General features: G+C 22.0%; 3 protein-coding genes across 10 annotated transcripts; 2 read left to right on the top strand and 1 right to left on the bottom strand.

Annotated features, from left to right (window-relative positions):
- Positions 1-470: 470 nt before the first annotated feature.
- LOC725088 (eIF-2-alpha kinase GCN2) lies at positions 471-20500 on the bottom strand. Of its 7 annotated transcripts, none has more exons than XM_026445323.1 (15): positions 20285-20500; positions 19470-19682; positions 18475-18644; positions 12902-13163; positions 8778-9018; positions 7893-8188; positions 7111-7485; positions 5690-6205; positions 5076-5239; positions 4303-4736; positions 3649-3925; positions 2943-3456; positions 2311-2793; positions 1314-2200; positions 471-656 (listed from the first exon to the last, which is right to left on the bottom strand). In XM_026445323.1, the coding sequence occupies exons 2-15, from the start codon at positions 19521-19523 to the stop codon at positions 530-532; spliced, it is 4800 nt and encodes a 1599-aa protein (XP_026301108.1). In that variant the 5' UTR covers positions 19524-19682; positions 20285-20500; the 3' UTR covers positions 471-529. The 7 variants fall into 7 exon arrangements, with proteins under 7 accessions (XP_026301108.1, XP_026301109.1, XP_026301110.1 ...); XM_026445324.1 differs by having other exon boundaries at positions 20301-20416; XM_026445325.1 differs by lacking the exon at positions 20285-20500 and adding an exon at positions 19813-19831.
- On the top strand, positions 15144-17242 carry LOC113219252. 2 transcript variants are annotated; one of them, XM_026445330.1, is made up of 3 exons: positions 15144-15507; positions 15570-15725; positions 16685-17242. In XM_026445330.1, exons 1-3 carry the CDS (start codon positions 15175-15177, stop codon positions 17000-17002), a joined length of 807 nt encoding a protein of 268 aa, XP_026301115.1. In that variant the 5' UTR covers positions 15144-15174; the 3' UTR covers positions 17003-17242. The 2 variants fall into 2 exon arrangements, with proteins under 2 accessions (XP_026301115.1, XP_026301114.1); XM_026445329.1 differs by having other exon boundaries at positions 15152-15507; positions 16682-17242.
- On the top strand, positions 20208-26351 carry LOC552114 (signal recognition particle 54 kDa protein). Its single transcript, XM_624494.5, has 9 exons — positions 20208-20539; positions 21651-21827; positions 22172-22401; positions 22559-22709; positions 23789-23937; positions 24320-24581; positions 24795-24903; positions 25447-25713; positions 25927-26351. The coding sequence occupies exons 1-9, from the start codon at positions 20462-20464 to the stop codon at positions 25998-26000; spliced, it is 1497 nt and encodes a 498-aa protein (XP_624497.2). The 5' UTR covers positions 20208-20461; the 3' UTR covers positions 26001-26351.
- Positions 26352-26782: the final 431 nt, after the last annotated feature.

Here is a 26782-nt window from a genome sequence, read left to right on the forward strand (position 1 = left end):
AAAAAAAAAAAAAAAAATAGACAATGGGAAACAAAAAAAATAAAATGCAGGTAAAATACTGTATTGAAAATATTCGTTTCATTATCATTTTTTAATGTTCAACTTTTTTCATTTTATATATATATATATATATATCGCAATTTGTAATATCTGTAAATATCTATATATTTCCTCTTTTCGATTCGAACATTAAATTTTCTATAATCATTTTTTTATGTAAACCTATATAAACAATGAAAAAAATATTATATGATAATCATAAGATAATATATCAATGATTTTGAATCTTGAATCAAATATTATCGATTAATTTCAATTGATGTTCACAATGTTTATTACGAAGTTAGGTTAGGTTATTCGTTTTACTATTTTTATTGCATACAGTGAAAGAGATAAAAATTATTTTGAAATATAAACAATTTCACAAAAAATTATTTTATTATGAATCACTTAATAACATTTGTTATATATTTTTGCTTTTACAAATTTTATATCTTCTGTCATGAATCTTTTGTAAAAAAAAACTTATTTATAGAAGAGTCATGTATTGATTATCGATTAAACTGTACAGTATTAATACGGGTCGTTGTTTTTCTTTTCTTACTTCTTGCATTTCTTCACATATCTCCTTTATATACTTCTTATGTCTTGGATGTCTAAGACAAAATAAAAAAATTTTTATCAGCAAGAAGTTAATAATTAATTTTAAACAAGAATTAAAAATTATTTTATTATATTATAAAGTCATTTATATTATAAAGTCAATTCAAGAAATCTATTTTTTTACACATATATGATATTTTTTTTTCTATATAGAAAAACATTTATTTTCTTTATAATCATAAAAATAAATTTTAAACATCACTCATTCAATAGTGAAAAAAAATTTAATTAACATCGATATATTCAGATATTTGTTACTTGATACAACACTTGCCATTGGATAAAGAAGTTATTATCTTGAACAACAAATTGTTAAAACTGACGCAAATTATGTTGATATTATGCATTAAATGAACCCACTTCTATTATAAAATACACATAATTGATATGAATATATCGATGCGGTTCATAATTCATATTGGTATTGTATTATTAAATTAAAAAAAGATAACTATAATCTTTTTTTACTATACATATTATTTAATCATTCAAACCATAAATTAAATATAGTGAAATTATATATATCATTCAAATACAGTAAAAAAATTGTACATTATTTTTTTGTTTCTTTTTAAATTTTAAATATAATTTCACAAAAATAAAAATAAAAATAAATATAAATAAATATAAAAGTAAAAATAAAAACTTACTTGTCTATAATAACTTGTATACTTTTTAAAAAATTTTGATCTTCTTCATCAATCTCTAAGAAACTTATTATTATTCTTACAACACTCATTTCTAAAAATACTGCAAATATTTCAATAGGAATTTTATGTGAAATTCTCTGAAAATATGTAGACATCTGTGCAATCATAGAATTTTTTAAACTTCTTCTTGAACTACCAGAAAGTTTATCTCTTTCTGATAAAATAAAATTAATATTAACATTAACTGGATTATTATTACTTAAAAAATTATCACTTGTCACAGTTTTGCTTTCAGATCTATTTAAGATGGGTATAGAATTATCTAATCTTTGAAAAAACTCTCCAATTTCTTGATTGCTCATTTTTTTTTCTTGAAATCTATCACGTTCCCAACTTTGGATTCTCACACTTCCTTTTTCTCCATTTTTTAAAAAAATGACATGATTGATAGAATTTTCTCGACAATATTCAAGAATTTCTTCAAGGGAAATTAAATCTAAAATTGTAACTTTAAGTCCAAGATTCCATAATTCTTTTAAAAGATTAATCATCTCTTTTCCGCGATGATGATTATCCATACAAGATATAGCAACGTTGATTCCATATTTACATTCTACAGATTCCGAAGTTTCTGAAACTGCAGAAACTAATTTTTCTAACGAGATACTAATTCCGGCGCCATATTGTTTAATTTCTTTACTAGCCATTCCAGTACGTTCAAGAATTTTTTTAAAAGAAGAGAGCATTTTATCGTAACGACCTCCTGCTGCTATTACTTCCTCTCCATTTTTTTTTTTACGCCATTTAACTTCGCATGTAATTTGATAAATTATACCGCTATGTTGATTTACATTATGTACTAGAAGAGGTACTACCACTATAGGCCACTATAAAATTCAAATTTTATTATATTTTTATAAACTAATTTTATATAATAATTTTCCTAATTATTCAATTGAAATTTTTCAATTCTTTTGAAATAAAGATAATATCTTACCTTTATACCCAATGTTTCAATATTCTCCATAACTATCTCAATTTCTTTCAATCCTTCTCTAGCAAAAACAGCAGCATCTCCTTTCCTTCGTGTAATCGTTTTTAAAACACTATGAATTTTAGCAACAGAACTTTCAGTTTCAAATAAATTGAATAACGTTTCCATAGCCTGATCAGTCAAACATAAACTTATTAAATGGGTCTGTATTTGAAATCTTGTAAATTTTCCATCACGTGCATCTCGAAGAATCGAATAAATATCTTGATATTTTTCTTTATCAACTCCACAATACATTAACACAGCTTGTAATAAAGAGGTATGATTCAAGCGAATAGTAAAATTCCGTTCTTGTAACGAAGGTAATTCATTAATGATTTCCCAGACAATGTATATTAATTCAGCTTCCATTAAAAGATTATCAGGAATGGGATTTATTATATCAAATGCACACTCATAAAGTTCTCTTGGATGAAAGCCTAAAACCTAAAAAAATAAAATTATATAAGAAAAAAATATATAAAAAAAATATATAAGATATTAAAAAATTTTATTCATATCATATACGTAATATATTTAAATATTTTTGTACATTGATTTTTAAAATATTAAGTAATATTATAAAATAATTATACCTTTTTATCTCTAAAGACTCTTTCTATAGCATATCTTCTAATATGCGGTACATTGTTCCATACAATATATCTTGCAAATACGGCACGTAAATCATGAGGGATACAAACGATGTTTCCATTGCGAGTCATTAATTTGACACTAGAAGGTGAAAAACTACAGAACTGGTGAGATTTTGGTATTAATAGAGGAGTCCCTAAATAAACACCGCCATGTCTTTGAAAAACTTCGATTACTTTGGACTTTACTCCTTCCTGATACTTTCTCCAAGCAATAAAGTTGATATGACTTCTACTAGGTAAATTCATATCGTAAGTGATATCATCTGCTGGACTAACTTCCTGCATAAAACAGCATGAAATCAAATATTTATATGCTTTGCTTTGATTATTGGAAAGAGTGCGACGAATCATCTCTTGCAGTTCCGTTTCTTCGAGTCGTGCAGGAGGTAAATATTCTGAAGAAAGAAGTTCTTGAGCCGTGGGTCGTTGACTAGGATCGTGATTCAATAACCAGCTATAACGATAAAATTAATGTATATTAACTAATTTAAATGTTAAGTATAATATTTAATCTATATTTTATTTATATTTATATTAATTTATATTAATTAAATTTATATAATTTATATTAATTATAAATTATAATTTTAATTTTTAACATAAAATTAATAACGAATTTTTATTATGTATATAATTTTTACTATACCGTAAAATATGAATTTGTCGTGACATATCAGCTTGTTGCATTTCCGAGGGAAATATAATTTCTTTCGATCGTAAATTAAGTAAAATCTTAATTCGTTCCATTCCCGTAGTTAAAGATTTGTAGCACATTTCAAATAATATTACTCCAAGACTATAAATGTCCACTTTTTGATTGTAAATAGCTTTCGCTGCTTTCGTTGTAAGTTCTGGAGCTACGTAAAGTGCCGTGCCAACTTGTCCTGTCAAAGATCCAACTTCTTCTGTACCAAAACTAATACCTAAAATATATAATATATTATATGTGAAAATCTGAAAAGATAACAACAGATATAATTTTTATTCATAATATTTTATTCACGATGATGATATTTCATTTTTGCGTTTATTTTAATTTTTTTAATCAACTTTTAAGTTTTCTATTTATTTTGTTCGAATATCTATATATAATAAAAAAATTTTTTTATAAAAGTTATTCAAATTCGGTGAAGTTTCAAAAACTTATTCAAATTCTTTAAACAGAAATTAGAATTTCGAAATTAATTAATCTAAATTCCCGATTATATCTATTAAGATCATATCATCTATTTAAGATCATAATATTAATTTCAATGTTAATAAATAAATTTTAGAATTTTAAATTTTTCTGAGCATTTACCTTTCTCTAAACCTTGAAATTCTTTGTCAGTTTCCATCGTGTGTACAAAAGATGAAAGTATATTTGTTGTAGCTAGACCAAAATCTCCAATCTTTACATGATCGTTACTATCCAAAAATATATTTACTGGTTTCAGATCTCGATGTATCATCCCTTGTTGATGAATATGTGCCAGACCTTCAACAATTTCTCGAAATAATCTCCATACTCTTTCTCGATCTTCATGAAGCCCCCCATCAATTGCTGTTCGTAAAGTACTCTTTTCACAAAATTCCATTTGAATGTACATAAATTGAATTTCTCTGACCATTTCTTTTGATTCATCTATATTTCCGTTTTCGTTGTTATTTATATTTGACGCAGATGTTTGGTAATTCGTATCTTTTTCGAATTCTATGCTATCAGAAGAATCCATTCTTAAAAGATTTTGCATTCTGAAAAATTTATAATAAATCATTCATTGAATATTACATCTAAAAAATTTTAGTTTTAAAAATTATAAATTAAAAATTTTGCAATATTACTTTAAACTGCATTATTATAACTTTTTATTTTTATGTTATAATAGATTTATTGCTATTCATAAAATTATTCAAATATCTATCAATGAAACGAATAAAATTAAATTAAAAATATTTTTTTAAATTAAAAACATTTTTCTTAAAAGATTAAATACAATTTTAATATTCATATAATTTCGACAATAGCTATTTTTTTTATTGCAAAAGTATTATATAATCTATAAATCACCATTTTAAAAATTAATCTCTTACAAAAACGCACAATCTTCATCACTGTCAGTGTCACTCGAAGCGTCACTATTATCTTCATCGCTATCAGCTGGAAGTGTTGTATTTGTTCGAGATTTATATGAAACATTCCATTCAACTTCGTGTAGTGGTGGTGCCAATTTTTCGATATCATCCATTCCTAAATGCTAAAAATTGAATGAAAAGAATTAAAAAGAAAAGAAAAAAAAAAAAAAAAAAAAAATTAAAACAGAAGTTATATATGAACTTTTAATATATTCGATATATTTAAAATTAATTTTTTATTCAAATAATAATATTTTTATAATATTTAATATATTAATTTTTTTTATTTCTTATAATACTTATAAAAACAATGAAATTCTTGTGAATTCTTGTCAAATTTTTTAACAATTATAATAAAAAAGAAATTTTAAATTATTAATTAAATTGATTAAAAAATTCTTCATGAAATTAAATAAAATTTAAATGTTGTGATAATATATTATCACTTATCAATGAAACGAATATTTAAATTCAAAATAGAATATTTATATTCATAAATAAAATTTATATTTAAACAATCAAAAAATTAATTCATTAATTAATAAATTAATATGAATATCTATAATAATTACATTAAGCGGATCTGGACTCTTTCTTTCGGAAAATGTTATGGATAATCGTTCTTCTACCGCATCAGTTATTATAGCACTTTCTATCCATGAATTATAATATCGTACTACATTCTCATGATTCATTCGTGACAACAATTTCACTTCTCTAGTAATTTTTTTATTAAGTTGTTTATTTTTTGGATTTAATTCTATCCTTTTAATAGCGTAAATTCCACCATCTAATTTATTCTTCACTTTAAGAACATCGCCGAAAGCACCCCTACCAAGCCATTCAAGAATTTCAAACTCATTTGTAATTCTTGAATGACTACCTAACGGAGGTACATATTGTCGAATATCTGTATCAGGTTCTTCCGGTTCATGAATCTCCTGTTCATCTTTTCGTGATATTTTTGGAGGTGATAATGCATGGGCTAAAGGTGTTTTTATAAATGAATGTTGTAATAGTTGTTCGGCGGACCAACGTTTTCTTTCATCATTGATAAGGCACTTTAATAAAAAATCTTGTAGATCAGGCTGAAACATTTGAAGAATTATAATTTTTTATGATACAAATTTTCTTAAAAAAGAAAATACAATTTAATTACAATGCAATTTATTATACAAAATGCATTTCGAATAATATTTTTTATTTCAAAATAATGCAACATTCTTATTTTCACCGTATTAATAAGCAATTACGATTTATCAATGAAAACAGAAATTGGAGGAAACAGTTAGAATATAATTTATATATCTATTATTTTTATTTAAAATCATATGATCATTGATTTTTTAATCATTTGATCATTTTAACATCATGATTCAATGTAATGATATTAAAAAAAAAAGTTCAATTTTTGTCTAATCTTACGTGTTTTAATTAATAATAAAATTGAAAAATCGGAAATATTACATTACAATTGATTTATAATTAATTATACAAATAAATATTTATTTATTATTATACTATTTATTTTTATACATTATTATTACTATATTTTATGAAAATTGAAATAAAGAAATAAAGAAATAAAAAAATAAAGAATTTTTTAGTAATAAATAATTTGTTATTTAAAATTTTATTAAAAAATTATTAAAAAATTATAAAAATATTATTCTTAGATTTTTTTATTAAAATTCATATATTTTATTAAAATTATTAATAAATATTATATTATTAATAAATATTATTAATAAATATTGATTATACGAAATATTTTTTCATTACGCATAATTTTTTTATTTTTTACTTTTGGAATCTTTAATTCATTTATCTTTTTTATTTATATCTAATATTAATATCGTTCAAAATACTCGTATATGTTAAAAATATATTTTAATTATAAAAATATATTTAATTTAAAAAATATATATATTATAAAAATATATTATTAAATATATATATATTAAAATATTAAAATAGTATATTAAAATAATACCTGTATAATTGTCTTTGGATCAATTTTATCTCCAGAAACTATGATTCCATTTAATAAAGAAAACATAAGAATACCAAAACGATAAATATCTGCTTTTTTCCCACCTCTGCCTTGTATACTTGGAAAATCTGGTTCAGATTTAACTAATGCACATGTCTGATAAATATCAGATAATCTTTTATTCAAAGAATAATCTGACAATCTAACCGTTCCTGTACTATCAATGTAGATACTAGTATCACGTAGATCTTTATGGACAACATTATTTTCGTGAAGATATTTTAACGCAGAAAGAATTCCAGTTGCTAGATATCGTAGAAAATCGATGTTTACCGGGATGTTTTCCAATAAGAAAAAAGAGCAACTGCTACCTATCTGAAATTCGGTAAACAATTAATTTATTTAATTCTTATTATTGATATTTAAAATTGCATAATTTTATGTATATTTCAATATTAATATTAAAATATCAATAAATATTCATATAAAACGTCAATGTTCAAATTGCAATTTTAAATGTAATTTTAAAAGATAAATTATAGATACATTAAATGCATAATTTTATGTAAAATAATAAACTGAATTAATTAATTTATAAAACTTATATCATAGAAAAAAATATATTTTTTTATATACATATAATTAGTAATTTTATATCCTATATTTATACAATATATTTATACTTGCTATTATGTTTATTGTGGTTACTTTTAAAGAAATTGCATAAATACGAATCTTTGGTCTAAATCACATTTATACATATATTTATCATTGCTTTTTACCACGAACTCTTGAAGAACATAGATAAGTACATCATCTTCTTCTTGTAAATACTTCATATTTAAATAATGTACAAGATTTGGATGATGTAATTTATGTAGATGGTTTACTTCTTGCTCTAAACTTCCTACTTGTTTCATAATATGTTGAATATTATTTTCATCAATTTTGTTATTCACTTTCAATATCCATTCACTAATCGCAAATAATTCTCCAGTTGTCATATCAACACCTGCATAAACAACCGATCCTTTAGTACTATGACCCATACATTTTGCTCTGTACACCTGTCGTTCACCTATAGAAATGATTACAAAAAAATGAATAAAAATTGCAATTATTTCTTTTTTTTTATATTTACAATTATAACGATTAATTTATAATTTATAAAATAAAAATAATATTGAATATATTAAAATTTATAATTCCTTGGACACTTAAAACTTTAATGCATTTTTCTATCATATAAGTTTTTATTCTAATTATATAAATTATAAAATCTTCGAATTATACGTATATTTATATAAAATGTTTTCGAGTAAGTCAAGTTTGAAAATTTTTCAAACGTAAGTGAAATCGATTGTTATAATTTTCTGATTTGAAAATAAATAAATTATCTTAAGAGGATATTTTACATGAATGAAAATAAGTAAAAAGATAATAATTTTAAACACATTTCTAATTCTAAATACAAAAATACAGAGAAAATATCGAAAATAGAGAAAAATCATATCACTTTTATCTAAAAAAGACAAATGATTATGCACACATTGCGAAATTTTAATATTTATTTAATATTTATTATTTTCTTTTACTTTTTATTTCATATTAATAAAAATAAAAATTTAAGTAAAAATAAATTTTAATAAATATAATCAATCATATACCTTTATTATGATCGAAATGCAGTAATTTCGTTCCTCTATGTTCGCAAAGGAAACCATCGGAACTTTCAGAACTACTAGCACATCTTCTTCGAGAATAAATCCGTGATCTTTCTTGAGGAGATGACGGTATCGATTGAGAGAGATTATTCGATCGTTCATTACACAAACGAATAGATTCTTTTCGATTACGAAGCTCAGCTTTTAAAGCTTCTTGCCTTTTTTGAATTTCATCTTGTAATACCTGAAATTTATTTATACGATGAGATATTCATAATTAAACGGATATTACATATATGTATATATATGTATATATATATATATATATATATATATATATATATATTTAAAATACCTAACATGATTTAATCAGCACAAAAAAAATACAGCACACATAATACAAATTTTTACTGTAATTATAATCGACAATAATTATCATAAAAAAATCTGAGTGTCAATGATCAAATATAATTATAAATATAAATAATCTACAATATTTTAAGGATGTTTAACCTGCCAGTTTTATTGTTTTTAATTTGAATTATCGAATTTTTTAGTTTCTTTTTATTATAAAAGTACAGTAATCAATGAAATTACTGTACGAACAAAAATATTTTATTATAAAATTAAATTAAAAAATTAAGATATATACATTACATACATAAGAATTGCAGTGACTGTGAAATTACACATAATATTTAAAAAAAAATTTGAAAGAAGAAATGAAGAAAAAAAAAATTTGTTTTAATTTTAAGAAAAAAATAATTTGCATAAGAAATTAAATCAAGGATATAATTATAATAAAAAATTATATTAATTAATATGACTTTACTTTTGATAAAAATAATTATCATTTATTTAATATATATAGATCGTACTTTCTAATTTTAGTTGCATTATTATGGCACTATTATTACGGTATTAGATATAATTTTTCAGCAGATTGATGTATATCATATTATTATCAATTTAAAGATATCAATAAGGTAATAATAATTCGAAATATTATTGAAAATAGTATAATGAATAATTTATTTATTAAAAAAATTATATATTTTATGTCGAGCAAATGTATTATGTCTTTTAACATCTATTCCTTTATTTCTTTCTATTATAAACGATTAAAATTAATTATATTTATGATCGTACTATATAAAAATAGATTAAATTTTATTTAAAAAAAAAAATTGCGAAAGATAAAAACAATTAAAAAATTGATATTTAATTAATATTATTATCTTTCGTCAATTATTATATACATTTTTTATTCTTTATTTTCGATCGAAAAATCATCTCATAAATTTTTGAATAAGTATATGTATCTATTCATATTGATTTATTCTTTGATATATATTGTATATATAAGCACAAAATATGAATCTTCTATTAAATTTTTCAAAATTATCATTGTACAGATGAATTATACACTCGTTACAATATTATAATATAGAATCTCTTTTCCAATAAGAGGATTTTTCATGAAATTTAACGTAATCTCAAATAATGTTTTTAATTAAATAAGTTTTTAATTAAGGAAATTAAGAAATATAAGAAAAATAAATTGCAATATCGGAAATGATTATTTTCTAGCAATAATGTATTTAAATATAACGAAATAATTAATCGTTTAAAAAAGTACTACTTACCATTTCTTTTCTTTATATAATTACTACTAGAATCCTCATCCTTTATCAATCAGGATAATCTTGAATTTCTTTAAATACACTTACTCGTAATAAATTTTTAACGTATATTGATTTAATTCGTAATTTTATGCATGGTGATTCGTTTTCGAACTATAAAACTCCTCTTCATCGATTCAGCAACGATTTCGATTCAATTATGTTATCGTTATCTTTCATTATTTTATTCTCAATTTTTTCAAAGATCAAGCATTTCTAAATTTCATTTTTCATTTTCAAACACAATCTATCGCATATTTCTTTCAATTGTTTTTTCGGTTCTTCGCATAAAATGTAATATACACATATAATATCGAATATATCAGAAACGTAACACACAGGTTTTGAATTTCTTCTTTCATATTTTTTTTCTTTCACAATTTTATATCCAAGAAATCGTTTCCGCGAAAAATAAGTATAATATATATAGTTTCTAAGTTTCCTTCAACAAATTAAATTAATACAATCATTCGTAAATATGTTCATAATATATTCGTAAACGGTATAAAATTTTATCATTTTGAAAATTGAAAAAAATAAAAGATTTTCTTTATTAGTATATAATAACGAGAAGATATTTTCTTCAATTTCTTTATTATTTTTTAGTTTTTCGATTGCAAAATAATTGTGATATTTTTAGGAAGAAATATAAAATGTTGATATCATCGTTATTCCATTTATTTAATATCAGAAAATGAGAATTGTGCGTTTTTATTATATAGAAGCATTTATCCATAAGCATTATATCATTTTCTAGTTGATATATTTAAATTAAATTTTTTTATCAGTTTTTATTAATTTGAAATAATTTTTCAAATATATTTTGAACTATATATTTTGAAAGTTTCTTTGCTTCGTGCTTTGTATAGATATAACAGACAATTTGTTATATTTTATGTATTTTAACGTTCTTGATTTCCTTCATCAATTCTATGAAAAAAAAGGAACGATAGTTTGTGAATTTTATTGACAAAATTCAACAATTATTCGATCTTTTTTCATTTTCTTTTCATATATATTTTTTTTATCATGCAAATTAACGTTCGATTCGAAAAAATATCTCAAGTTTATTTTATTTATCGTGTAAATGTCCAAATCTATATTTTTCAAGCGTTGTGAGAAGTTCTCGAAATTTTTCGTACGAATTTAGAATTGTTATATCGACGGATAAAACTTAATTATAATCGGATGTTATAACGTTTCTTGAATCTTCCATCTTGAATATTTATCTTGAATATTATTCACCCATTATTAGCTAAAAACATTGAAGATTTTCCTTTTTTTTTCCTTCGATATTATATCAATGATATGAGATTATCGATACCTTTTACATTTTATTCTAGAAATCACGTGTACATAAAATATCAAAATATTTAAAAAAAAGTAAAAAAAATTGTGCACTTAATCCAGAAAATTTGAGGAAAATTAAAATTAATAAAATATATATTATTATTATTATTTATATAGCACTGAAATTTAGAACATATTTAATTTATTATTTACAAACATTTATATAATAATTTATTATATAATAATATAATAATTTTATATAAATTTTAATAGAAAGACGATCATTCAAAATATTCTTGTTTCTATTATAATGGATAGAAATGACGAGAATATGTTTTACGTTTTAAATGTTTCGTGAAAAAAAAAAAAATATCGTGAATGAAAAAATTGTTAGAATTTTATTTTCTAAGATTATATTTATTTTTTATAAAATTGGCAGGCCAAACATCCTTGATACGAATATAATAATTTATTTATTTATATTGGATAACGTCGATAAATTATGTTCAAAATATATTCAATAGGATATTTTGAGCAACTTTTTCTTGTTCAAAGATAGTACAAGTAATACATAAATAAGTACATATGTATATTACAATGATCGGATTAGTTTTCGTGTTATATGCAAAAGTATCATTAAGATCGGTAAATATTATTATTATTATATGTTTTAATATTTTTTTATGTAACTCATTTAAACTCTAGTTCATCTTTCGTATCAAATGATCGAAAGATAACATTCTATGTTCTAGATCATCTTTTATCAAACTCGTTATTGATTTTTTCCTATAAATATTCTAATTACATTCTACATTTAATATTTTGAATATGCAATTAATACGTAATATATCATTACTTAATTGCAACAAACTATTTACACGTAGCTAAAACATTTGATAAAAAAAACATTGCGATAAAAAATTGATCATTGTATCAAAATTTAATACAAATCCAATCATTCGAGCATATGAATAAGAATGTAGTGTGAAAAAATATTTTTGCATATAACTCGATATACATATAAATTCTTCTTTATAATTATTAGCTGGTATATATATACACGTATAAAATTTATATATATATATTTTCTACTTTTTTCATTAAAAAGAAAATGTAATCTTATTTAACGTAGACACTGATATACATGTATCTAACCTGTCTTTCTTTATCCTCTTTTAATTGTCTTTCCAACATTTCATATTCAATTTTTTCTTGACGTCGTGAAACCATCTCTTCGTAAAAGCTACTATACCTTGGTTTATTGTTCTCGTGCAAATATTTTTGAACATGTTGCGCTAATTCAAAGATCATTACTTCTCCCTGTAATCGTTTTGTTAATTCCACTAATTCAGTATATAATACTGCAACTTGTTGATGAGATAAACCTCTGCTATTTTTTAACTCTATGTTTGGTGTTCTGCAAATCATTTAATAAAAATGTTTTTGCAAAGATCATATACGTATAACTTTAAAAAATTTTTTTATTAAACTGTGTAGATTGTACATCTATATTTATGATTAAATTGTATTAAAATCTTATTAGAAATTATTTATGTTTATATTATCATTTTTTATGCGATCGTACTTTCTAGATTTTCGTATCATATAATTATCAAATATGATGTATCAAATATATATCGAATTTTAATTAGTTTTCGATTATTTAAATATTCGAAGTAATTGTTCGGAATAGGAGATTTCTTATCGATTTCGATGATTTTTGAATATGTAAAACCGTTGTAAAAATCAACATTTTGAATATTTTTCTTTTGCGAAAGGAATCCATAGAATACGCAAGAATTCGACACTGAATTTTAAACCTGTCATAATCCATGAGAAAGTAAATTTTTGATTAGTTTATTCGTTATATGATTAATAGTCCTACTTTCGCCATATACTTACATTAAACAAAAAATGATAAATGATCATATACTTATGCACACGCAGTTACGAACGTATAAAAGAAGTTCTATTTAAATAATAACGATCTTTTTTTTTTTCAAATATCAAATTTTTTTCAAATTTATTGGTCCATTGATCGAATCTTTTCTTCCGATGTTTTATAAAAATTGATCCACGATTATCAATCATCTTCTTCATCGCGCTTCGATATCATCTTTAATTCTTCACTTATAAATATCATGCGATTCGAATCATCAAATTTTTTTCACACACGTATAAAAAGTTGTTCAAAATATCGATCTCTATATCAATCTTTCAAAAATCGACAAGGAATTCCTTATTCCGATTAATATCTTAAAATAATATATCAAAGAAATCGATGCTTTATAAATATTAACTATCGATTATTATCGATTTATTGTTTAATATCGAGCAACTATGCATAATATTCAAGAAAACATGACAAATAATTACGTATGAATATCGAAAAATGAAACGATTGATCGCAATATTGTCAATCTGGTAATTAGGAAAATATTCGAAGACGAACAATCGAGATAATTTTTATTCGCTGTTGTGCGAACAATTATACAACTGTAACACGATTCATTGATACATCTATTTACGAATTTTAGTCAGAAAGAATAGTGAAGAAAAAATATCGTACTACGATAAATACTCAACTATAACACTATAGCAATAATAATTATAAATACGTTGAAAACAGCCAAACATTCGATGATATTTTATCCTAATATGACATATTTGATTTGCTTAATCCAATCTGGTATCAGTTTTTAAGTAGATATTTAAAAGTACATATTTTATCATTTTCGATATAAAACTTTGCTTTTTTTCATTAAATTTCAATGCACAAGATAAACATAATTACAAATTAAAAATGAGATCAAGTTCGTGAAAAAATAAAATTGGAAAATGACCGTTTAATGTACACGTTGATAAGAATTTATGTTGTATTTTTTATAAATTTTATATATATTATATATTATACAATACAATAAAGCGATATATATAATTGATAATTTGTACAATACACGTACAAATATATCGATTAAACAAAATTATATAACTATTTTAATTTTTATAAAAATATTATGTTTATTCTATGTGTATATTGCATATTCGCAATATATTTACATAAATTTTCATAATCTATTTAGTAAATTTAAAAAATATTTTTTATTATTTTAAAAATAACTTTATTATTAATTATATTAATTTACTATTAATAATAACTTTACTATTATAAAAAAATGATCATTTCTCTACATATACACAAGTTCATCCGCAAAAAAATTGATAATGTCAAGTTATCCAAGTATTCCTATCTATGTCATACAACTTTTATATGAAATCTACATATGCATATACATATACATATATACACATATATACAAATTATATTATTTTCATGAAAATTTAAAATACGAATAAACAAAAGTAGATATTTATTTGAAAATTACATTGTCATTAATCACGGTCTCGAAAGTCTTGTGTAAGTGGATATGTTGCGTTTGAGAGTCACTGTCCGAGAGTCACTGTCCGAGAGCCTGTCGATCAATTCTCTGAGAGCTGTTTCATACGAACCAGTTGCGCACTATTCTGAAAGTAGCTATCGCGAGAGAAAGAGAAAAATGTTATCGCCGCGGAAAGAATGGAATAAAAATGATACATTTAAATTAATTGCATTATATGAACATCAGCCAATATTGTGGGATAAAAAACATATGGATTATAGAAATCGTGAAAAGAAAAATAAAATATTAAGTGAAATTGGATTACATTTTGAATGTTCCATAGAAGAAATTCAGAGGAAGATACATAATTTGAGAAATCAAGTAAGATATAATGTAAAGTAAACGAAGAAAATTTGAGTATTATTTAATTACTCAAATTACAGATGTCACAAGAATTGAAAAAAAAGAAAAAAAGAAAAAAAGGAACCGATGAAATAGAGGAGTCAAATTGGATTTATTTTAATGCCCTGAAATTTTTAATTCCACCACTTACGATAAATGTGACACAATCATTACATACACAAACATCAATGTCTATTGTAAGTAAAAATAGTTTCTTATAATTATGTTTCGTTTATTATGCATTTTTATTTATTTAAAAATATTAATAAAATCTACAAGATTTCGACTGTTCGCATTTCTATAATTTTAAATACATTTATATAATTATAAATAATTTTTATAAGAATTAATAATTATATTTGATTTTGTCTATAAATAAATAAATTATAAAAAACAAAATATTATTAAATAGTAAATATATTATTTAGTAGTATTTAAGTAAATATATTATTTATTATATTTATTTAATAACGATATTTATCCATTTTTAATACTTTCTTATATTTTTTTAAAAGAACAAACTAACCTATTAGATTTTATCCATAAGTTATATAAATTAAATTATATATATTTATCGCATATATTATTATCAATATTAAATATTTATCATCATATTTATTTTTGTTATATGTATTATAATTCATATATATATTAATATAAATTATCCAAAATATTCGATTATTATACGAAAATTTCAAAACGTACAATTTGGCAACGAATTTTCATTTCATCAAAACACAAAAAGATCGCGCTAAATTATATCCAAATTTTTTTTTAAAAATGCATTTGTCTCTCTCTTTCGATTAGGCAATTTCGTATAATTCACTTCATTCGTTTCATTATTAAATATATTAATAATAAAAATATTGGTGCCAATCATGATAAATGTCTATATAACAAAATTTTGAAATAAAAAATAATTATTCTATTCGACGAATTTTCTAATCATTTGTCTATATTATAAGTTGAAATTTCAAAAATTTTATCGAAATTAAGGTTATTATTATTATTTCTTAAATTTAAAAATTATATTATATCATAGTATTAAAATATATTATTATAAAATAAATTATTGTGATAAAATAATAAAATAAAATATGAATTATTATGATAAATAATTATTTTTTATCTATATAATTTATCTATATAAAAGAAGAAAGAAAATGTATTTTACGAAGAAAATGTGGAGATGGAAGAAACGACCAGCACAAGCACAACATCATCGAAAAAAATAAAACGAGAAATTGATGATAACCAACTCTTTAAAACGACATTAAGTAGCTCATATCAAGAAGTGGATGAATATGATAAATTTGGCCAATATGTAGCCTTAGAATTAAAAACTTTAAAATCTGATTTTAATAAAGCAAGATTAAAAAGTGAAATAAGAAAAATAATAGTTCAGATCGCGGATGAAGATTTGTACGATAGTATAAATCCATTGTCATCTTCTATATCAATGCCATCTCCTTAATTAGCACGCAATTTTATAAAAAAATTTACATATACATCAATATATAATTTAATAATGAAAAGTATATTTTTTCTTAGACAATAATACAATTTAGATTAACTATTTTGTTTTTTTTTTTTTGTTTTTTTTTTCTAAATATATCTCGTTATTATCTCAGATCTTGTATTCGTAATAAATACGTTATTATTTTTGTATAAAATTGTATAAAATATAATATACAATGAAACTTACAATGTTTAATAATCTGATTCAATTAATAATCATTTGCACGTCCATATTGCACAAGATAATGGAAACAATTGATCGTTTTTCAGTATTTAATCGATACCCTATATACCAGTATACGACGTATCGGTAATGACAGAACGTCTTTTTCGTTTTGCTCACGAGACCCGTTGACCTTGAATTTTCCATTAATGTCAATGTCCGTAACAATTTTATAACTAATAACTAATAAAAACTAAGAATAAGAATTAAGTTTTTACATATACACAATCAATATTTCATTTTTTTTTTTATCTTGGAATTTTATTTAAATTTCAAAAGAAAAATCGTGAATATCAAAAATTGAGCACAGATGATTTTTACAGATTTGAAAAATTCTGTTTAATAATAAATTTTTGACAAGTTTTTAATACGTGTATCCGAGAATAAAAATTTTTGCAATTGTTCTTAATTAGATACACATACTTGCACGAATATATCAAATGAACATATATTTTAAGATTTAACCTTTTTTTTTAATGTTAGCATCAAATGTTCATGCAATATAATGGAATTTTATGGATAAAACGGTAAGTATTTATTTAACGGTAAGTATTTATTTAACGATTACATTTTTTAAAATATATAAACGAAATTATATATTTTATATATTTATGTATTACGAATGATAAAGAACATTAAAAAAGAAAAATTTAGTATCATTTATTTAAAAAAAAGAAATATTTTTAGTTATAATAGTCAATGTCAAATCTATAATATGTACTTATTAATCATTAGATTTAATTATTAGATAATTTTTTTACATCTTATACTTAACTCAATATTTTTCTTTTCTAATTCAAAATATAAAAATTATATAATCTTTGAATAAATTTTGTTCAATAAAAATTATAATAAAATTTAATTTTTAATTTTTTCTTCAAAATTGAAAAAATATATTGTAATTATATTTATTAAAGAATTTTTTAGACATAATAAACAAAATTTAAAATATTTGTATTCAATTTTAAATTATTTACAATTTCACAATGCTAATTATAGAAAAATATTGTATATCTCCAGAATATAAAGATAAAATTCATAAGAATCAAAAGACAAAGATAGATTTGATTCTTACATTTCTAATCTTATACTTGCATCTTAAAAAATGCTTATTATTTATTCAAATTCTTATTCAATATTTCAAATATTATATTAATAATAAAAAACATTATTTAAAAAATTTTTACAACTAAAAATATACTTACTCATCAGGATACTTAGTGCTGCACATTACATGTAAATCAATCTGTGCATATACTTTAGCTGGTCCTGACATGCCTTTCTGAGGCATCAAACTAATCAATATGTCTAACGGTTGCCATTTTCTTTTATTCTTTTCACAACGTAAATCACACAATTCATCTCCAAAGATGCTCTGTAAAAAAAAAAAATATATACATACATATATATATATATATATATATATATATTAATTTATTAAATATTTAGAAATACATCTATATTATTAAAAAGATTATTATGATTTCATAAAAGTATAATATAATTAATAATATAATATCATATAAATTATTAAATCTATATAACAATATCTAATCTAACATTTTTAAAAACATTTTTAAAATTCATATACAATAAATATTTTTATATTTTATTATAGAGTTTTATTCAAATTTATGATACAAATAATTTTAAATATATATACATATACATATACAAAAACTAAAATAAGATAGAATAAATATTCACATTAATGTATTTATATCAATATTAAATTTCAAAATTTCTTGTTAGAAAATTACAAAAATTATTATATTTAGACATAAAATGATCTATTTTTAATTCTATTATCTGATTTTTAATTAATAATAAGATAATTAAATTTTTTCACATAAATTCTTATAACATTTTATAACATTTTATATTTCAGTTATACAAATGAATAATATTAAGATCTTATTTTTATTATTAGTTATATTTATATCTAAACATTACACATAAACATATTTAATGTTTATCATATATTTTTCATTTAAGGAAACAAGTTATCAATAAATATATAAAATAAAATAAAAATCATAAAAAATTTAGCTTGTTAGAAATAAATAATATTTATATTTCATCGTGATATTAAAAACATGCAATATTAATATAAATAGCAAAAAAAAAAAAAGAAAAAAAAAATTAAATGGAAATAAACAATAAAAAAATAAGATAATCAGTGATAATATAATTTCATTACCTTTAAAACCTCAATTTCGTTCTCTTGTCGATCTTTAGAAGACTCACAGGACATATTTCTTTTAATACATTATATTTTCATTATTTAACTTTAAATATCGTACTTCAACAGTCACGAATAATTAAATTTAACTCATTGTTTAGGTCTCTAACCTCTATTATAATACTAACTGCTCGTTCTCCGCGTAAAATGTATTTTTCTATTATTCGTTCACTGAAAAAAATGTATAAATTTATATATTATTTCGTAACTTATAAAAGTAATATTCTATAACTAATGTATAAATTCAATAGTTTTGTTTTTCAATTGTATCGATGTTAAGCAAGTACAATAGATAGTTTACATGACAAGGTGGATCTACATATCGAACAAAAATACATAATACAACTGTATATGTGTATGATTCATATAATTTATAATATTATATATGTATATGTATATGTATATACAGATAAATATTATATATATCATATTTTACATACAAAATACGTAGATTCATCAATTATCGTTGGTAACGAAAAATTCAAAATTTAATTTTGTTTTTATATTCTGATTAAAAATCTATTATTAATTTTATTATTAATTATTAATACTTGCGAATTGAATTTTCATTATTCATAATTTAACGTATATTATAAATTTAATAATATTTAATAATTTTTAAAATTATATAATAAATGACATGTTTATTTAATTTACGAATTTTAAATTAATCGGAAGACAAATATTCGTTAACAAGAAACCAACGCAAAAAAAATTTCATTGTATTAATATTGTTTCATCAACTAGCGTCAAATTTCAATGTCGGACCTTACCCTCTATTTCACTCACATTCAATGTTTCTCACTCTCATATGCGATGCATTTAAAAAACGAACGAGTCGAAGAGAAATAGCAACCTATAATTCTTAGGATGGTACCTCCCTCGATAATAGGCGCGTAGCAAACCCAAACGTGTGACTAATAAACAAGAAATACAGTAGTGATAACAAAATGGTTCTCGCAGATTTAGGACGTAAAATAACATCTGCACTTCGATCCCTTAGCAATGCAACTGTCATTAATGAAGAAGTAAGTACAATTCTATACAACAACATAACCTAAAATTCATTTGACACAAGTGATTAAAATTCTAACATATGTTGATTTATTTTATTCGACATATATTATATTTTGAATATTTTCTAAACGTTTTCACTTCTTCAATATAATAATTCAATAATTTAATAAACTTTAAAAAGTATGATATTCATTTTATCGAGAAGTCAATATAACAATTATAAAGAAATAAATTATTGTCAATAGAAATATCGTAACATCACAACATTATATCATTATTTTATTTTATATTTATTTAGGAAATATTCCCAAAAAAATATTTATATGATACGTCATTATGTATATATGTATGAAATTTAATTCAAAATTTATATCGGTCATAATTTTGTTTATATTTGTATTTATTCAAAAGGCAAATCGGATAAAGATTTACGAATGTAATCCGATTCAATGATACAAATGAATTGAATTTACTTTCTAAATTTTTTAAATTTTTTAAATTTTGCGATCGTCTTTGAAATTAATATCATTTAAACGAAATTGTGATTATAAAAAAAAAAAAAAAACATATTGAGAAATATAATACACATATTTTTCTCGAATAAGTATGTATATGTATATATATATATATCGCTTTTAAATATAATAAAATAGATTCTTAAATATATGATTATTCAAAAATTTTAGATTATTTAAAAATTGAATTATATATATAAAATAAAGAATTTCTAATGATTCATAATTTAAATTTTTATATAACTTTCTTTAATATATCGAAAATATTATTTAAAGAGATAAGAACTATTAAAAAATTTTCATTATTTATATTCTTGAGAAATTTTTTATTTTTCTTATATATATAAATTTCTATTAAAATATATTCATAAAAATAGAGATGGTGTTTATGTATAAATTTAAAACAATGAAATATTAATCATTTCAAATTTTTTATTTTTATAATTATACATATTCAGAATGACGAATAGATAAAATTAAAAATTAGTTATTCTATTTAATATTTATATACATGGAATAAATGTTTGAAATAAATTTTAATAATATGAAATAACGTAATAATATTATTATATTAATATCTATTCTTTTTATATGAATTTTTTTATAGGTTTTAAATTCTATGCTAAAGGAAATATGCGCGGCGTTACTTGAAGCAGATGTTAATATCAGGCTTGTCAAAAAATTAAGAGAGAATGTACGTCTTGTAATTGATTTTGATGATATGGCTGGTGGTCTTAACAAAAGGAGAATGATACAGAGCGCTGTATTTAAAGAACTTGTAAAGGTAAAACAAATAATTTACTTATTTTTTGAAGATAAATATTGAAAATAAATATTTTTCCAATTAAGAAATATTAAAAGAAAATATATCTAATATTAATTATATATGTATAAATTTAATTAAATCAAAATAATCATCATAGGATTTCAAAAATAGATTTTGTTAGATTTAATTTTATTTGCATATATGTAAAATTAAAATAATTATTATATTTAGAATTAAAATTTATTAAATATTTTATTCCAATCGATTCATAAAATTCAATAATTTATTTCATTATTTTTCAATTTTTTTTAAAAACAATATCTAAATCAATCTGAAATATCTTATGATACAATTTGTTGCAGCTTATCGATCCTGGAGTAAAAGCTTATCAGCCAATCAAAGGAAGACCAAATATAATCATGTTCGTCGGTTTACAAGGTTCAGGAAAAACAACTACTTGTACGAAGCTTGCTTATCATTATTTAAAGAAAAATTGGAAGGCTTGTTTAGTTTGTGCAGATACTTTTCGTGCTGGTGCATACGATCAAATAAAACAAAATGCAACAAAAGCAAGAATTCCATTTTACGGAAGGTAAGTAATTAATTAAAATATTACTTATTATATCTCTTCATCAAAGCAAATATAAACGAATAAAAATATTTAAAAGATATAATTCGTAATTTCGAAATAATTATAATTTTACAATGTAGCATATAATAATATAAAAGAGTACAAATTTATCTTTTAGTTATACCGAAGTAGATCCAGTTACAATAGCACAAGACGGCGTTGAAATGTTTAAAAAAGAAGGTTACGAGATCATTATCGTTGATACAAGTGGTAGGCACAAACAGGAAGAATCTTTGTTCGAAGAAATGCTTCAAGTCGCGAATGCAATTGTAAGTATAATATTAAAATCGATACTAATTAATTCATATTATTATTAAATTTATAAAACATTCTAAAAATGAATAAATTTTGAATATTTTAAAATTAAAGAATTTTTAAATCAATATATATGATTTATCATTATTATTAACAACAAATTGAATATATCTGAAATATTATATCGATCGAAGATATAATTTGACAATAACTATGATCTTACATGATTAACAACAAGCATTATTATACATTATTATAAATAATAATATATAATAATATACAATTTATAATAATTATAAATAATATATTATATTATATAAAGCAATATTTTAAATTTAAATGAAAATGATTTAATAATTGAGAAAAAAATACAAAAAAAATTTCTCATATTTCTAAAATATCAAAGAAATAGCTTAGGATATTTATCGAAATTTGAGATGATTTTGATAAGATATTTTCAATCTCTTACAATAAATTTTCAAACGAAAATCTAATTATTTTTGATACAATAATTTTTGAAGTTAATTTACTGTCGATATTAATCATCATTTTATACAGACTGTAAGAAAATTGTTCGATCAAATTCTCAAATGTGTTATAGCAGTTCTAAAATGTCAACGAATATCTCCGAAAATTCATATCTTAAAGACAACTTATGAAAAATATATATCGATAGTATTTTGAAAATATTCTGAATAATGATTTATTAACTTTAGCTTTACTATACATATATTACAAAAAATACGCTAGAATACGCTGTAAAATACGCTAGAATATACTACAAAAAATAAAGAATTAAAAATTCCCATACGATATGTTCTTAATCGTTAAGCTTTTTAAAATTTTCCTAATCTCAATTATATTAAGAATCGAGTAAATGTCAGTACGATACGTTTTTTCTATAATTTTTGTTCGAAATATTTTTCAAATATATCTTTCATATTTTTTGATATATTTAATCGTTTTTAGATTTTATTTTAAGATAAATCATACATTCAATTTACACGCGTGTAATTTTTAATATTGTAAATTTGTGTAAAAATTTGTATATTTGTTTTAATTAATAAATATAATTTATTATTATTATTTCTAGCAACCAGACAATATAATTTTTGTAATGGATGCAACAATAGGTCAAGCTTGCGAAGCTCAAGCAAAAGCTTTTAAGGAACGTGTTAACGTCGGTTCTATTATTATTACAAAACTTGACGGACACGCAAAAGGTGGAGGTGCTCTTTCAGCGTAAGTGTTTATAAAAATTTTCTAAAAATAATTTTTTCAAATTTTTTTATAAATTAATTTTAAAAAAGTTCTTTTCGAATACTTTTATGATATCGTTACGCGTTTATAATTAATCATCGTCAATCGATGAACGTTCAATTAAATCGTACAATCTCAAATGTTAATATAAAAAACAAGATTATTATTCAAGATAACAATATCGAAAGATATTATTATTATTATTATTATTATTATTATTATTATTTTTAAAATATTTCTTCTTTCCTTTCTTTTAATCGAACTATTTTAATCAAGCATTATAATTAAATTTGGAGATTAAAAAAAAAAAACGTCGTTTGTAATAGACAGAAGTTCTTGATATTATGTAAGTATATTTCTATAGGGTTGCTGCAACACAAAGTCCAGTAATCTTTGTAGGTACAGGAGAGCATATAGATGATCTAGAACCTTTCAAAACAAAACCTTTTATCAGTAAATTATTGGGTATGGGCGATATCGAAGGACTTATAGACAAAGTCAATGAATTAAATCTCGATGATAACGAAGAATTACTCGAGAAAATCAAACATGGTCAATTTACTTTAAGGGATATGTACGAACAATTTCAAAACGTTATGAAAATGGGACCATTTTCTCAACTAATGGCAAGTCTTATTTTTCTCGCTTCTTTTTTTTATTCGTTATAAAAATCGTTTTCATATCTATAAAGAAGTTTTATATATATATATAATAAATTTATAAAATACAAATATCGCAAATAATTGCACTTATTTTCTATTTAATTCATATTGGATTAAAATATTTATTAATATATTTAAACATTATTTAATTAGAATGAACGTAATTTTTTTCATTAGGGAATGATTCCTGGCTTCAGTCAAGATTTTATGTCGAAAGGTACAGAACAGGAGTCTATGGCAAGACTAAAACGTATAATGACCATCATGGATAGTATGAACGATTCAGGTTAATTGTTCTTTTTAATCAATACAAATACTCGTTACTTTTATACATTCATACATTCATACATTTTCTAAATAAAATTTAGATAGAAGTAGAGAATTATCTATTAATAATAATTCGTGTTTAATCGGATATCGGCTAATTTTATTTATATTTTCAATTTTCAAATAAACAAATTTTCAATTTACTCGAAAATAAACTTTTTCTTATTTCTTCTCTCTCTCTCTCTCTCTCTCTCTCTCTCTCTCTCTCTCTCTCTCTCTATCTATCTATCTATCTATCCATTTCTGTATTTCTTTCGACTTATTTTTACACATAGAATTATTTTTTATTCGATTATATCATCAATTTACGAGAAAATAATTTGTTTTTAATGAACTTGATTGAAATTAAAAAAAAAAATTGAAAAATTCGTATTATACATCGACATAAATATTTATATAAACATTCGTACGTATGTTTATATTTTTATAAAATCTACAAAAATTTATGAAAATCTTAAAAATTAAAATACAATATTATATTAAATACAAAAAACATTTACAGAATTGGACAACAGAGATGGTGCAAAATTATTTAGTAAACAACCAGGTAGAATTACAAGAGTGGCACAAGGTTCTGGAGTGACTGAAAAAGAAGTGAAAGATGTAATTACTCAATATACAAAATTTGCAGCAGTTGTAAAGAAAATGGGTGGTATCAAAGGATTATTTAAAGCAGGAGATATGTCTAAAAATGTAAATTCAATACAAATGGCAAAATTAAATCATCAAATGGCAAAAATGATGGATCCTAGAGTTCTACATCAAATGGGTAAGAAATGTAACTCTCATCAAAGTAACTTTCGTTCTCGAGAAAATTCTCGATTCGATTCAATCTGACATTTTCCGGCTTCTCGTATATCTCTAGAATTCAATAATATCGTAATATTTGTATAATTTAAATGAAAATGAATATTTGAAAATTAAAAAAACTATTCTTTGTTCTTCTTTATTTTGATATTAAAATTTATAATAATATTTTCAGGAGGTATGCCAGGATTACAAAATATTATGAAACAACTTCAACAGGGTGCAGCGGGAGGACCCTTAATGATGTGAATGTAGGATTACCAGTACCTGCTTTACGTTTAAGTTTATGTACATCAAGTGTCATTGAATCATTCCGTATCGGTGCAAACACAGGACAGCGAAAGTTTCATATGAAAAGCTGTGCAAAGCGCTCAACATATACGCGTGAAATCATTTTATATATCTTGCATATTGCAAAATACTTGATGCACGACTTTCGCCGTCATGTATTTGGTTAGTGGAAAATGATACAACAACACTTGATATATAGAAAATGTTTATTGTAGAGATATTAAGTTGCAGGCAGGTGATTTTACTCAAATGAATGTTTAAGTAAAATTATATTTGATAATAAAGTAATGATATAATAATCAAATGATATTCATCTCTCTTTCTCTTTATGTATCTATTTTTCTCTCCTACCCTCCTTTCCCTTTCTCTTTTTAATTCACCCTTTTCTTTAACTCAATCTTAATTCGAAGATTTTAATACTTTCTTAATCAATTCTTTTTTACGATCTCTTTAATCCTACTTCTCTTCTTTTTTATTTATTTTAGTATTTTATATATTTTTTATACATTTTTCAACCGGAACAAAAGCTCTAAAAGATATTCAGGCATGTTATTTTAAAATCTTTAGTATTCTTTTTTCCATAAAATTTTCAAAATATTTCATAAACAAAAATTTCAAATATTTTATTTTCAAGTATTTTTCGATCACATTTTTAAAATTTATCGGATATGATCACGAATTTATCGAATATAGTCACAATTTCAAATAATTACAAGATAGTTGAAATAAATTATTACATT

Source organism: Apis mellifera, linkage group LG15, assembly GCF_003254395.2.
Source record: "Apis mellifera strain DH4 linkage group LG15, Amel_HAv3.1, whole genome shotgun sequence".
In the NCBI taxonomy this organism is placed as follows: domain Eukaryota; kingdom Metazoa; phylum Arthropoda; class Insecta; order Hymenoptera; family Apidae; genus Apis; species Apis mellifera.

Bases quoted from the DNA above. Each gene is read 5' to 3' on its own strand.
- LOC113219252 (XM_026445329.1), top strand. From the start codon at position 15,175: ATGTTGCGTTTGAGAGTCACTGTCCGAGAGTCACTGTCCGAGAGCCTG. The intron at 15,508-15,569 runs GTAAGATATAAT...CTCAAATTACAG, and splicing joins TACATAATTTGAGAAATCAA to ATGTCACAAGAATTGAAAAA. The intron at 15,726-16,681 runs GTAAGTAAAAAT...TCTATATAAAAG, and splicing joins CACAAACATCAATGTCTATT to AAGAAAGAAAATGTATTTTA.
- LOC725088 (XM_026445323.1), bottom strand. From the start codon at position 19,523: ATGTCCTGTGAGTCTTCTAAAGATCGACAAGAGAACGAAATTGAGGTT. The intron at 13,164-18,474 runs GTAAGTATATTT...AATGATTTGCAG, and splicing joins AGCACTAAGTATCCTGATGA to AACACCAAACATAGAGTTAA. The intron at 5,240-5,689 runs GTAATTATTATA...TTCAATTTTTAG, and splicing joins AGAGTCCAGATCCGCTTAAT to CATTTAGGAATGGATGATAT.
- LOC552114 (XM_624494.5), top strand. From the start codon at position 20,462: ATGGTTCTCGCAGATTTAGGACGTAAAATAACATCTGCACTTCGATCC. The intron at 23,938-24,319 runs GTAAGTGTTTAT...ATATTTCTATAG, and splicing joins GGTGGAGGTGCTCTTTCAGC to GGTTGCTGCAACACAAAGTC. The intron at 25,714-25,926 runs GTAAGAAATGTA...TAATATTTTCAG, and splicing joins TAGAGTTCTACATCAAATGG to GAGGTATGCCAGGATTACAA.